This window comes from Podarcis raffonei, chromosome 8 (assembly GCF_027172205.1).
Source record: "Podarcis raffonei isolate rPodRaf1 chromosome 8, rPodRaf1.pri, whole genome shotgun sequence".
In the NCBI taxonomy this organism is placed as follows: Eukaryota; Metazoa; Chordata; class Lepidosauria; order Squamata; family Lacertidae; genus Podarcis; species Podarcis raffonei.
The window spans coordinates 33,948,264-33,962,373 of NC_070609.1; the positions used below are offsets into that span (position 1 = coordinate 33,948,264).

At 42.5% G+C, this 14,110-nt stretch overlaps 1 protein-coding gene across 1 annotated transcript in view; it reads left to right on the top strand.

Moving 5' to 3' along the window:
• The window catches only part of KPNA6 (karyopherin subunit alpha 6), a 29,741-nt gene that overhangs the window by 1,872 nt on the left and 13,759 nt on the right, over nucleotides 1–14,110 (top strand). Inside the window, exons 2-4 of the mRNA XM_053399115.1 lie at nucleotides 12,378–12,514; nucleotides 13,152–13,247; nucleotides 13,586–13,685. Coding sequence (XP_053255090.1) covers nucleotides 12,378–12,514; nucleotides 13,152–13,247; nucleotides 13,586–13,685 — 333 coding nt within the window. The remainder of the gene's footprint in view (nucleotides 1–12,377; nucleotides 12,515–13,151; nucleotides 13,248–13,585; nucleotides 13,686–14,110) is intronic.

Sequence of the window (14,110 nt, forward strand, 5' to 3'; positions counted from 1 at the left end):
TGGGGATTTAACCTGGGATCTTCTGCATGGGAAGATCATCCCTGTTACAGCCTTTCAGAGCTTTGCTGCTTTCTCTAAACCCCAAAACCATCTTTGGCTTTTATTTTGGATTATTTCTTTTTATTACCTCTGCATTGATATCAAAGTGGTATTAATAGCTACTCTTGATAGTCTTCATACATTAGATGAAACTCTATGTGTGTTTGCAGAGGAGGACTGAAGTTGTGCATCTCTCTACCCCCACAAACATTTGTCCTGCAAAAATTACTTACCCACCTGTTCTCGCACACTGGTGGTCATTGCAGGCACAGTGAGAACATTAACTGTTGCAGTTAACAATTTCCCTGAGTAGAGGCGATCTGAACTCTCTACAAGTGACTATTACAAGTTGGCAAAATAATTAGAGTAGGCAGCAACATCTGGTTTCTGAGGCCCAGTAGCAGAAGAGGTGAGGAGGTTTCTGTTATGCAGATCCACTGACAGGAGCGCCATATCAGCTCAGCCAGCACATTTGCCCAGCAATGATCTCCCCATTCTTCCTTGTAAGCAACAGCAGCAGCTCTGCTGCCAGGAGGTCAGATAAACGCTCCTCAGGTTCATCACTCATTCAAAACTCATTCAGGCAGCTGAAGGAAAAGAAATGGTGGAAGAATTGTAGTGTTATGTAGTTAAATTTGTCTGGAGTACTTTAGGAGTACATTTGGTATACAGTCATACCTCGAGTTGAATGTGCTTCGGGTTTCACCGCATGCGCGGTAGCGGCGAAACACGGCATGCGCCGTCGCGTCTTGCGTTCCATTCGGAATGCGAATGGGGCTCCGGAACAGATCCTGTTCGCATCTCGTGGTACCACTGTACTGTACTGGCAATACAGTGGTGCGTCGCAAGACGAAATTAATTCGTTCCGTGAATTTTTTCGTCTAGCGAATTTTTCGTCTTGCGAAGCACGAAATCCCATAGGAATGCATTGAAAATCAATTAATGCGTTCCTATGGTCAAAAAAAGTCCAAACAAAGCCAAATTTGGTACAACAAGAGTTTATTAAGTGCTCTTTAAAGTCACACATACTGTAAAGAGCATTTCAAAAATCAAACCCACAATTTTTTTTTAAAAACAGCAGAGCGGCCCAATGGTCACAAAAAATCATAAAAATGCAGGAAAAAGAAAAACAAGCTTCCAGATTCTTGCAAACCCCTCCCCAACACCAAGTCCTTGAATTCCAAACACCCCAACCCAAAATCCAAAACCCCCCAAAAAAGTTTTAAAAGCTTAACTTACCAAATGGCTGCAAAAGAAGTTTTGGAAAAGCTTCAAAAATCACCAAAGTCTTTAAAAACCTCAAAAAAGGCTACTATGTAGACTGCGTTCTATGAGTTGCTCCTCGAAGTCAAGTCGCAACTGTATTAACGGTGTTAAGAAAAAGGAAACAAACTTGCAAGACGTTTTCGTCTTGCGAAGCAGCTCAAAAAATGGAAAACCCTTTCGTCTAGCGAGTTTTCCGTCTTGCGAGGCATTCGTCTTGCGGGGCACCACTGTAGTCTATTCCTTGGTTGCTGCAGTATTTCAGTTGGTCTTTGTAACACTGTATCAGTTGCTGGAAGAGCACCTAATGCACATAGCAAGGGTTGAACAGGGCTGAGCCAGGGTCCTGCCTGTAGTTGAGAGACTGAGAACATCAAATCAGCACTGAGCCAGGAAGTCACCAGTTCAAAGTTCACCTCATCAGGTTGTCTTAGGTAGGATGTTGTTCTCATAGGCTTCCTGCTTCGCCTCATTGTGCTGAGAAAGTTAGCCTACCTTGTGGAGAATTTTTGTGGGTGTGTAAATGCTAAGTTTTTATTGTTGCTCGATAGTTGTTGCTGTTGATTCCCATAAATTTGAAATTGGGGACAAATAATTTATATCACTTCCAAAGCTGTGTTAAGTAAACCCTAATCTGTTTAAGTGCCGCTAGGAAGGCAGGGCAGATGAATGCCTGGACACTTGCAAAGTGGCAGTTAGTAGCAGTGGATGACGCAGCTCCTAAAATGTGGGTTCAGCTGTAGGCTGTTTGGCAGATGCACTGAAGATGCACCTTCAGCTACTTGTCATACTTAAGGATTCCTTGCTGCTAGCAAGCAAGATACTTTGAGTGTACAAAGCAATTCATACATTATCTCAGTGATCCCTAAGCAGCCCTAAAGCAGCCCTATAGTACCTTAAAAATGGATTTATTGTGGCATATGTTTTTGTAATGTGACATGAACTACACAATCTTAGTCTTCAGATGTTGCAAAACTTTGCTTCAACACACTAACATGGCTACTTCTCTGGAATTCACAGCAGTCACTGCAGATCAATATTATTCCCATATTGCAGGTGCTTGTACATGTAGGAGTGAGGCTGAGAGAATAGTGGCTTGCACACCTTTTCGCCGCACCAGCTCTGCAATTGGGGCATGGAAGGGAGTACTCCAGGAACACCCTGAAGGAGCCTGCAATGATGCTTAAAAGGGAAAAAATCATATACCCTCAACTTTTGTCCATAACAACTCAAGGTGGCTAACAATAAATCAATTAAACCAACTAAATGTAATAAAAAATTGCCACACACTATGGCTGATGGTCCAGCCATAGTGTAGACCAGGGGTGTCAAACGCAAATTCATCGGGGGCCGCATCAGCAGTTTGGTCACCCTCAAAGGGCCGGTTGTATCTATAGGACTCAATATGCGCTCAATATAAAAAAAAGTGGAGGTTTCCTGAATGCATGTAAAGTGGAGGTTTCCTGTGTGGAACGGCCGGCGCCGCTAGAGGGCAGACGTTCTCTGGCTTGTAGGCTGCCGCGCATGCGCTGAAGAGGCGGCTTTCTTGTGTCAAAAAAAAAAGGGGGGGGAGAATAAAAGGTGAAGGCTGGCAGCCGCTGGTGGCTACACGGGCCACATGACGAGGTCTGGCGGGCCGGATTCGGCCTGCGGGCCTTGTGTTTGACACCCGTGGTGTAGACCTAGTGACATGTGGCCCTGACTTCCTGCTCCTACTTTAGTGACAAGACCATGAGACAGAGTAGGATGGTTGCACATCCACGAACTAAACCCTGTTGTTTGGTAATTGATCACCACCCACATAACTGCACTAGTCATTTTGTTTGGTCTGGGTCTCCTTGGATTTAGCTACCTTGGTTGTAACTTCTGCCATTATAATGCAGTTGTCAAAACTCAGATAATGTGTGATCTGATTAGGTGGACTGTATCTGTCTAATCCCCACCGATATTGTGTGACACAGAGCTGGAAACATTTCAGACACCCAGATGTTGAGACATTTGGATATTGCCACCTCTAGGTGTGATGATGGCCTCCATCACCGTCTTTTATAGTATATCTACATCAGGAGAGGGGAGCTTCTGATTTGTGGGCTAATCTTGGCCAGCCAGGGGATCCAATTTGGCCAACAAGGCCATTTCCCCCAAAGCAAGCCCACCCACCTATCAGCTTATGTCACAGATGATGTTAGCTGAATGGGGCAGGAGAAAAGGGTTCAATCCTGTGTTAGCTGGACTATCCTGTTCCCAGCAATGAACAAGATTGTGCAACCAATGTAGCAGGATTCAAGCCTGTTCATTAGCTGAGCAGGGATTTAAGCCCTGTGCAAAAGTGCCCCATTGAAGCAGCTCTCGTGTGCAAGCTGGTTCAAAAAAAGCTTTTGCAAAGGCTCCTGCACTCCTGTCTGATCCTCTGGAAGCTCAAATGGGAGTGCAAAGTCTCCCTCCTACCCCTTTAAGTTCCTGATATTGAAAGCTTAAGCCTCTGAGATCAAGACCTTAAAAGTGGGGAACAGGAAGACATGCAAAGCGCAAGGTATATTGACAGGTGGACAGCCCTGAGAGGCAGATTCTGATAAAGATCTGGCCTGTGGAGCCAAAAAGTCTCCCTACTTCTGATCTACATCTCTTACACAAGTGTGGTGGAGGTGTCCAACTGTTGATTGCTTGGCCATCATTATGTCCTAGATCTCAAAATGTTTTATTTTCCTCCCTTGTGTGGGAGCCAGCTTGGTCAGCAAAGTAGTGCATTCCACAGATGCTCATGTGCTGCTGGCTTTTGTGAGCTCACTGGGTGGGTGGGATTGAGTAAGCCAGCCGTGACCACAGCACCAGGCGAGCTGAAAGAATTGCTGGGATGAAGATGATGTTGTTGTCAGCACAGAGGACGCTGTGCCCAAAACTCTTGGCTTTGGTGATCAATCTTACCATTGGGATCGGTCCTAGTTTGCAGTGTGCGCATTTCTTTCTTTCTTTCTTTATTTCTTTCTTTCTTTCTTTCTTTCTTTTCTTAAATTTGTCAGTCACTTTATCTTGCCCAGGGCAGTCTAAAGCAAAGTTGCAACCAAACAAACAGCAAATCCCACATAGATACATTAAGACCAAGAGGAAAGAGAAATGCATTAAACACAACCCACCTACTTCTAAAAGGCCACAGAAATAGTAACAGAAGACTGTGAGACATGGAAGACATGCTTCCCTTCCTTGTAGCCTTTTTTCTACCTGGCCTGGGAGGGGAGGGCCCTGACTGACTCCCACTATAAAAGCTGAGGTTGCTGAAGATGCCAGGGACCATCTTGGTTGTCTCTTAGTGCAGACCCAGATCATCAAGTGTGAGCATCTACAGCTGCCAGCCGCCATGAATGAACATTGCCAGGTTGGCAGCAATAACAGCAGAACATGTTCTATGCTTATGATAATATTTTGTTTTCTTGCTAATTATGCTGTTTTAAATATGTGTTTGATATTTGACTTCCTTTAGTAATGTTTTCTTTTGAAATGTTTAAGAATTTTTTAAAAATTAACTTTGCTGTGTTAATGTTTTATTTAGGAAAACTTTAAGGTAATTTAATTTCCAGTTAATTATACTACTTTTAATGTATACTTTATATTTGACTTTCTTCTGTATTGTTTTCTTCTGTATTGTTTTTATTTGATGTTTTAATGTAGGTTGTAAACTTCTTTGAGATTCCCCCCTCCCCCTCCCCCATGCCCAGCTATCAAGTCTTGCCTACACACTTCCTTATGTGCTCATGGCTGTCCTGCCTTCTAATGCCTTAAGATATTTTGGGCAATCCAGACAGAAAGGCATGTGAGGAGTGGGAATGGGTTTGATTTCAGGGCCATTGCTTGCTGAGGCCTTAAAATGACATTTACCGTAGATTCTGGCGTATTAGGCGACTGGGCGTATAAGACGACTCCCCAAATTGGCAGTGCCAATTTAGGGGGGTCTTATACACTTTGGCAGGTTCGCTGGGCAGTGGCAGTGGGCGGCAGGCTGTGCGCTGGGAGGAAGCTGCCCGGCGAAGCTGCCCAGCAATGCTAAGCTGGCTTTGCTGGGCGGCTTCCTCCCGGCGCGGAGCCCACCGCCCACTGCTGCTTAAGAAGCTGCCGCCGCCGCAGTGGGCGGCAGGCTCCTCTGCGCCAGGAGGAAGCCGCCCAGCAAAGCCGGCTTGGCATTGCTGGGCGGCTTCCTCCCGATGCGGAGCGCGCCGCCCACTGTTGCTGCGGCGGCAGCTTCGGAAGCAGCAATGGGCGGTGGGCTCGGTGCCAGGAGGAAGCCATACCCGGCGTATAAGACGACCCCCGGCTTTTAAACCTCTTTTCTGGGGTTAAAAAGTCGTCTTATACGCCGGAATCTACGGTACTAGCTTTGCCTACACACATGTTCCTAAAGCAGATTGTATGTTGGGTCTGCTAAACTGGTTGCAAATAGCAAGTGGCTTAGGTATTGTTTGAATTTTGAGTTCAGCCCCTTGTGTCCCAGTACATTGAAAACAGGTTCCTAGCTGTACAGGAGCCCAGTTGTTCCTGACAGGAGTCAGTATTACCAGAGTTCTAATTACTATACATGAGCCCTTTGGAGAGGTGGTAACTTTTAGGGGAGGACAATTTAAATGTGTCTGTGGCTGTATGTAGAGAGTGGAGTCTTTTTGTTTCTACTGTATGGACAAAGCAGGGCTCTGCTTTCCCTTCCTGTCCTCCCTTTTCTCTTACTGGCTGTAGGTACACATCTGGTAGTGGTTTTGTGTTTGGCGGTGAAATTCACTATGAGCCCTGTTGGAAAGAGAATCTCTGTAAAGCAGGAGGTTGGCTCTGTTTCTGACTTGGGGGAGCAGACAGAAGGCTTGACAGTTCCAAAACCACATTGGACTGCTGGGCCACAGCTTCTCACCTTGGGCAAAAATTTATTCCCCGCCCCAGCTGCGGATATCTGCCCGAAGCGCGGGGCGCTCTGCTTCAGCGCGGCCCGCGCTCCGTGCAGCAGGCTGCTATCCGCAGCCTAGGGAGCCCGGCGGGAACTCCCGCAGGGCTCCCTAGGCTGCGGATATCTGCCTGAAGCGCGGGGCGCTTTGCTTTGGCGCGCCCCGCGCTCCGGGCAGCAGGCTGCCCGCGGGCTCCCCAGGCTTGCTGATAGCTTCCTGAAGCCTGGAGAGCGAGAGGGGTTGGTGTGCACTGACGCCTCTCGCTCTCCACGCTTCAGCGAAAGCCTGCATTCGCCCCATAGGACGCACACAGATTTCCCCTTCATTTTTGGAGGGGAAAAAGTGCGTCCTATAGGGCAAAAAATAGGGTAACTGGTTTATTTAAGTGGTATTTTTATTTTACCATTTAAATTTTGCATTCTGCATTTTTTATTGATGGGTAAAAACCATCCAGAGAATACAGATATATGCATGGCAAACAGATGTAATAAAACAAATAATTGAATGACATGATTCAGATCTTCCCATTGCACATTATCTAAATGTATGGAGGGTAGTCTGAGAGGGGTTTCTGTGCCCTTATTTATTTTAGAAAAGCATTTATCAACAGCTTAGTATTTGAAAACGATCTAAGTGGTGAAAAGAAACAATGCTGTTAAAACAAAATACAGCCTAAAACCAATTAAACAACAGCATGAAAGCATCTAAAAATAAATAAAACATGGATTTGTGGGATTCAGACATATGAAACGGGATCTAAACTGGGCATGTGTCTTCTGAAGGTATGATGGTCTTTGCATATTGAGTATGTCAGGAGAAGGCAGGCTTGAACAGAGCTGAGAGTTTCTCTCAATCCAGAGAAATGAGCAAGGGGGAAATCTAGTTAGTCATTCCCTAGTGACTGCCGCATGCTTGGCACAGAGTGAGACCATCACAAAATACTCCTGCTGAATCCTGGACTTAGTTTGCATGGAGGAGCCTGCATTTTAAGCCAATGATGTCTGCAGGTGGTGTCTGCTGCCAAACTGCTCACTGGCTCCTCATACTTCCCTTGGCACCAGGAGCCAAAGATGACAAGCACTCTGTCGTACTCTGCCGTCAGCTTGCCAAATTTAACTTGTGAGCCAGTCTCTTAATGGGTGATGGGAGCTCTGTATTGGATAGTACAGGATTTTGTTAGAGAGGTCCCTTAAAGACACCTGCTGGGTATATAATTAAGAAAACTGGAGATCTGTGTGTTTATTCTCCCTTCCTTTGCAGTGCCTTAGGAATTCTCCACTGTCCCCCTCAACAGTAGGCTTAGGATATCACTAGTCAAGATGGAAGCAAAGACTGCAAGCAAGGAGATTGCTGGATGAATTTGGGCCCAGTTTCTAGACTGGTGTGCACATCTGATTCCAAGTTGGGAGGGAATGCCAGTGTAGGAGACATGTGGGGAAAGTAGACAGTGTGTTTTGCCATCAAACTACAATGTATACTCCAGCCCTTGACTAAGTTCTTGAGCTCTAAGTGTGTACTTTGCAACCTCTGAGCTGTAGGCACAGGATGTTACTGTGTCATGAAGGAGCAGAATCTATTCCATGCACTTTTTGCAAGGAATGGATCCTGAGAGTGAACCTACTGCTGCTTTGTTTGCTCTCCGTGACCTCTGCACATAGTCCAGTTGTGTTGCATACTGCCTTGATGCTTGCTGGGCTATGATGATCAATTGGGCCATGATGGTCAATTGGCTGGCATCACCGGTATGACTGATCTAAAGAAAGAGACCCATTTAAAAAACAGTGGTTCCATCAAAATACACCTGATATCTGCAGACAGGTGCCAAAAAGGTGAATGTTCTCAGCATTAGGGTGGTTGGGGAAGAAATCCCCCTCCCCCCCCAAAAAAACCCCCAGGTAAACATCTGATGCAGCCTTGATTCTTTCACATTTGGCATAATAATATTTTTTTAAGTGATGTGGGCTGTTTCTAACATTTTGTATAGTTCTGTACAGATGAATTTCTCTGTCCTGCTGACCCCCAGCACACCCACATTTCTTTTCCCACAAGTCCTGCTGCTTGGGCTTCCCTTTATTGGTATGTGAGTTGGGATAAAAACACTGCTGCATTTGTCTAATCCATATACACATTAGCTCCTCCCCCTTCTGTCTGCTATTGAGTCTGACTCAGCAATGCAAGGCCGAGTTTTAGACATCTGGGTTTCAGCAATTACTCAGCGGAGATGATTAGTGAGGTAGGAAGCACAAAGCGGCGACATAGTTAACAGGAGACTGGAAAGCCATAGCTGAAGTTTGGACCCGGCTCTGCTGTGCTTCCTGAGTCAATTTTGGTAAAGCCTTGAGCAGCCAAGGCTACTGACCTTCAGTGAGAATGATTAGATAGGTTTATAGCTCTCCGTGTCTTCAAGGACTTAGGGTGGGTGTTGGCCTTTCTAAAAACACCAGACTTAAGTTTTGATAGGAGACAGAAGCAGGAGGGTGACGAGGGGTGAGAAAATGCAGTTGTACATAGCACTTAGATGGGTGTGGTTGGGAGTGGAGGACTAGCTTGAGCTCAAACAGTTTAGGGAAATCTGGGTTTGGGGGAGTTTTGAAGAAAGAAAGATGAGTGGTACTTCGTAGACAATTCCCAGGCAGAGGCGGCACCAAGGGAGAACAGGAAGAATTCAGGAGCAAATGATCTTAAAGCTGTAGAGAGTAGTGGAATAAGAGATTCAAGAGCAGGGAAAAGTAACTAGGAGGATTGAGAGGGAAGTGGATCTGGGCTAGATTGTTAAAGATTTGCAGCCATTCCTTAGACATTATGTAAGTTTGTGGTGGGAACGATAGTTGAAATTTTCCAGGAAGAGCTTTGCAGTCATCCTGAGTGAAGCAGAGCTGTCTTAGCTGCTTTATTGGTAGTTCCCCACTATAGCCCATTTGACAAGCTTCTTTTGCTGCCCAGCTTTGCAGTGGAGTTGAAAATCTTCTTTTGTGACATGTGATGTTGCTATGGAAATGGGGTGCCATTATCATGCTTACCTCGTTATGACTTCATTGGTGGGGTTAAGGCCTGGGCAAAGCCTGGACCCAAAGGCTGGCTGAAAGTGGGATTGGAAGTTAAGAATTGGGTAAACAGGTGCTAGATCCTACTTGTATCATATAAAAATTCCTTTTCAGTCTCATCCTTCCCTCATTTTTCTTCAACTGCTACCTGCAGTAGCATAAAATTGAAGAAACTATCTGGCGCACTCTGCGGGTTCTGTACCTGGCCAAAGGTGGAATGTTTGATCAACTTGGGTTTTGAGAGCATTCCTGTTTGGTGTTGGAGAAGTTCTCCTGGACTTATACTCTAAGAGCAGAGCTTCTAGGGTGTTCTCTGCAGGGAGGTTGGCTTTGGAACAGAGGTGGACTTTTAGACAGCTGAGCAGCTAATCATTTTAACCATTTATGTCAGATACCTTATAATCCTTTTAGATTGCAATGAACTGCTACTCAAACTATTAAAAGAATTGAGTCAGCAGAAGGCAAAAATTATTTTTAATGGAGAGTTTGGAGAAGAAATTAGTATATTCAAAGGTACAAGACAAGGATGCCCCCTATCCCCAATGTTATTTATAATAGTATTAGAGGTTCTATTAAAGAAAATAAGACAGGACAACCAAATAAGAGGAATAGCAGTTGGTGAAAAAAAGATATAAGTTAAGAGCTTTCGCAGACGATGTCATGATCACAACAGAAAATGCCCTACAATGCACACCCAGAATATTGGAATGTATAAACGAATATGGCAGATTAGCACAATTCAAATTAAATTATGGGAAAACAAAAATATTAGTGAAAAATATGGAAGAAAAAGATAAAGTGAAATTACAAGAAATTGGACTGGAAATTAAAAAGAAAATAAGGTATATTGGAATTAATTTAACAACAAATACTATGGATTTAAGTAATGAGAATTATGGGAAAACATGGAAAGAAATAAAAAATGATTTGCAAGTATGGGGAAAACTAAGTTTATCCTTATTAGGAAAAATATCGGTAATAAAAATGAACATATTACCAAGGATGATGTTTTTATTTCAAAGTATCCCAATACTAGGAGGAGAAAAATGCTTTAATAATTAGAAAAGAGATTTGGCCAAATTCGTGTGGTCAGGAAAAAAACCCGAGAATAAAACATAAAATAATGATAGATAAGAAGGAAAGAGGAGGTTTTGGCCTCCCTGACTTGGAGTTATACCATGATGCAGTGGGTTTGACCTGGTTAAAAGAATGGATTAAACTAGACGATTCGGATGTATTGGATTTAGAAGGAGTAGAGACGAGATTTGGATGGCATGCCTATCTAATAGATGAGAAAGTTAAAGTACATAAAGGCTTCCTAGGGCATATAATCAGAAAGTTTATATATAAAATATGGGAGAAATATAAAAGACTCCTAGAGCCAAAAACTCCATGGTGGGCATCGCCGGCAGAAATTGTCGCAGTGAAAAAATGAAATATGAAAGAGAACTGGGCCACTTATAAAACTGTATTAATGGAAGAAAATGGAGAATTGGAATTAAAGGACTTTACAGAAATTAAAGTTCATATTAGTGATTGGTTCCAATATATTCAAATTAAGTATAGATTAGTGAAAGGCAAAAAGATAGGATTTGAAAAAGAAATTTCTAAATTCGATAAAGATTTAATACAAGAAAAAAAAATTAAATTATACAATTTGAACTTAGAGTGGGAAACAAAGGGTGAACTGGTTAAAGCATCCATGATTAAATGGGCGCAAGATATTGGGAAAAATATTATGCTTGAACAATGGGGAAAATTGTGGAAAGAAGATATGAAATTCACTACGTGTTGCATATTGAAAGAAAATTACCTTAAAATACAACATAGATGGTATTTAACACCTGAAAGAATAGCCAAATGAATAAAAACTGTGGCAATGTCTGCTGGCGATGCAGCACAGAAAAAGGCACTAAAATGCATAAATGGTGGACTTGTTTAAATATCAAACAATTTTGGGAAACTATATATAACGAAATGAAAAAAATGTTTAGATATTCATTTAGGAAAACATCAGAAGGTTTTCTATTGGGAATAGTGCCAGGAAGTTTAAAGGAAGAGGACAAGACATTATATTTATATGCAACAGTAGCTGCAAGGCTATTGATTGCGCAAAATTGGAAAAGTAGTATAATGCTGACAAAAACAGAGTGGCTTGCCAAATTATTAGAGTATTACAATATATCCAAAACAATGGGAGAAATTGGAAGGATCTCAAAAGAGAAGATAGACAAGGACTGGAAGGTGTTTAAAGGATACTTGCAAAATCATATTGAAAAATCAGAACTCCTATTAGAATAAACAAGTTCCGTTATAAATACTGAAATACTAAATAAGATGGATAACAATGTGTAACAGAAAAAGAAGTAGAAAGTTGGTTTATAAAATAAAATAAAATAAAATAAAACATTTTAAAAAAGAAATCTGAATCCTAGCTGATTCAGTTCCATCAACCCCAGCTCCACCATCAAAGAGAAAGAGTCCTTGAAGCTGTATGTCATCTTGACATTATCTGGCACTTAATTAAATGGACAGTAGTGGGGTGGATTACATGCTGAGAACATCACCTAATCTTCATTCACCCACACATACCATCTGCTAGAAAATAAAATCTGCAGGTTTATATGGCAAAAAAAGAAAGAAAAATAAAAAGAAATGAACTGCTACTCATTTTCTCTTCTGGGCTCATTGCCCTTAGATATTGTGTGTGTGTGTGTGTGTGTGTGTGTGTGTGTGTGTGTGTACACCTTCCTATAGGAGAAATTTTAAAAAAGCTAGAGTTTTGTGGGTGTTTAAGGCATAGGCAGCTGCATATCCTGATTCAGTCCATTGGTCCATCTAGCCCAGTATTGTCTACACTGATTGGCAGCAGTGGTCCAGGGTTTCAATAAGGAGTCTTTCCCAGCCATACTTTGGGATAGAGCATAGGGAGCCTTATCCATGCAATGTCCCGACTCACTTCATGATATATTCCTCATCTGCAAATAGATTGTTGGTACCATTTGGCAAGTGTTGAAAACAGTGCCTACGTTTGAGGACTATGCCTATTTTCTTTTGGTTGCCCAAAGAAATGGAGTAAAAATGACCTCTTCTTTTCTTCCGCTGTTAGAAACCATGGCGAGCCCAGCAAAAGAGAACAATTACAGAATGAAGAGCTACAAAAACAAGGCACTGAACCCCGAGGAGATGCGCCGGAGGAGAGAAGAAGAAGGGATACAGCTACGCAAACAGAAGCGGGAGCAGCAGGTAACTCCTGTGTGGATGGTGAGCAGGGCATGTAGGTTGACCAGAAATATGGCCCAGGCTGATAGTTTCTACTTCTGGCTGTGCTCTGTGTTTCTAGAGTGTAGGAGACAGATGAGTTTCAACTTCTTGTGTAAATGGTTCTTTGGTCATTGCCATCACTGGCTATGCGGTTCCTAGGCAGCTGGCAGAACAACAAAATGGATAATAAAACATTGGGGTCTGAATTGACCTAACCACTTGACGGCTTAAAGTTGTAGGTAGGTGGGTGGGTTCCAGTTTTAATTAGTGGACACATGCATTACCTGAGGCTGTCTTTGATCTGGTATGCTACCATAAGCTAACTGCAGCTGAAGTAAACAGTGCTTTGGATGATTGAAGAGGGTTGTTTATTGTTGTTTATTGCCAGCAGTGCACACACTCTTCTTCTCTTCATTCATACTGCACTATTATAGAATTTGTGTCCTACAACTCTGATTTCTTAGAAGTGAAGAATCCTCACAAGAGGATTTCATGACTGATGAATCTTAAATGCTGATGGGAACAAATAGAACCCTGCTTTCAAAGAGTGAATGCTTATGCCCAACATTTGGCATTTTTGTTTGCCATTGATTTGATACATATCCATTTTCTATTTCAGCTCTTTAAACGAAGAAATGTGGAGCTAATTAATGAAGATGCTGCTATGTCTGACAGTCCTCATGTAGACTCATTTGTCAGTTCCACCACAGGTGGGGTAAGTATTCTCAGAAGCTGTGTCATATTCCCATCTAATGGCATTTATTGTGCTTTGGCTTTATACCACTATAATCTTACTAGTACAGAAATGAAGAACTGTTTTAAGTAACTTAATTTACTCTCTGCTGTTCCTTTTTAGTGTTTTTTTTTTTTTTTGCAGATCTGTAAGATGAGGACCTGGTTTATTAATTAAAAATAAAATAAAAGGGCCTTACAAGATCTAAGCCTGCATGTTCTTAGGTCCAGTTTGGTAGTTTCTCATCTGAAGAACTGTTAGATTTGGGCATTGCTTTGAAGAGCAAGCCTTAGGACTGTTATATATGGGCTTTTTTTCAGGAAGGTGTAATCACAAGGGAGATGGTGGAAATGCTGTTCTCCGAGGACCCTGATCTTCAGCTACTAACTACCCAGCGCTTCAGGAAACTGCTTTCAAAAGGTAAATATAGCTATTTAGAATTTTCTATTGTAAATAGAAATTGTAGGAATGTTGTGTGTATTTTGTTTGTTTGGTTGACCTCAAAATGCTTTAATTGCTTAAATAGTTTGCCAGAAACTTATGAAAAATTCGTAGATGAAAGTGGACTGAATAGGTGAAGTATAATAAGTTAAGAATGGGGATATACAAACCTGGGGTTGGAATATTGATAACCTTTCAACCCTGATTGTTCTTGGAATGAGAGATGGTGTTTTTAGATTTTTAAACCATTTCTTGACCCTTTCCAACAGTGCCGATGGATGTATGTGTGCCCTGTTGGCCCTAATTTGAAGAGCTTCTTATGAAGAAAGCAGATGGTTTTAAACAAACCTGAACATAGGGTTAAATCACATATATACACATAGGGCCTGAACTGGTGGCATAGT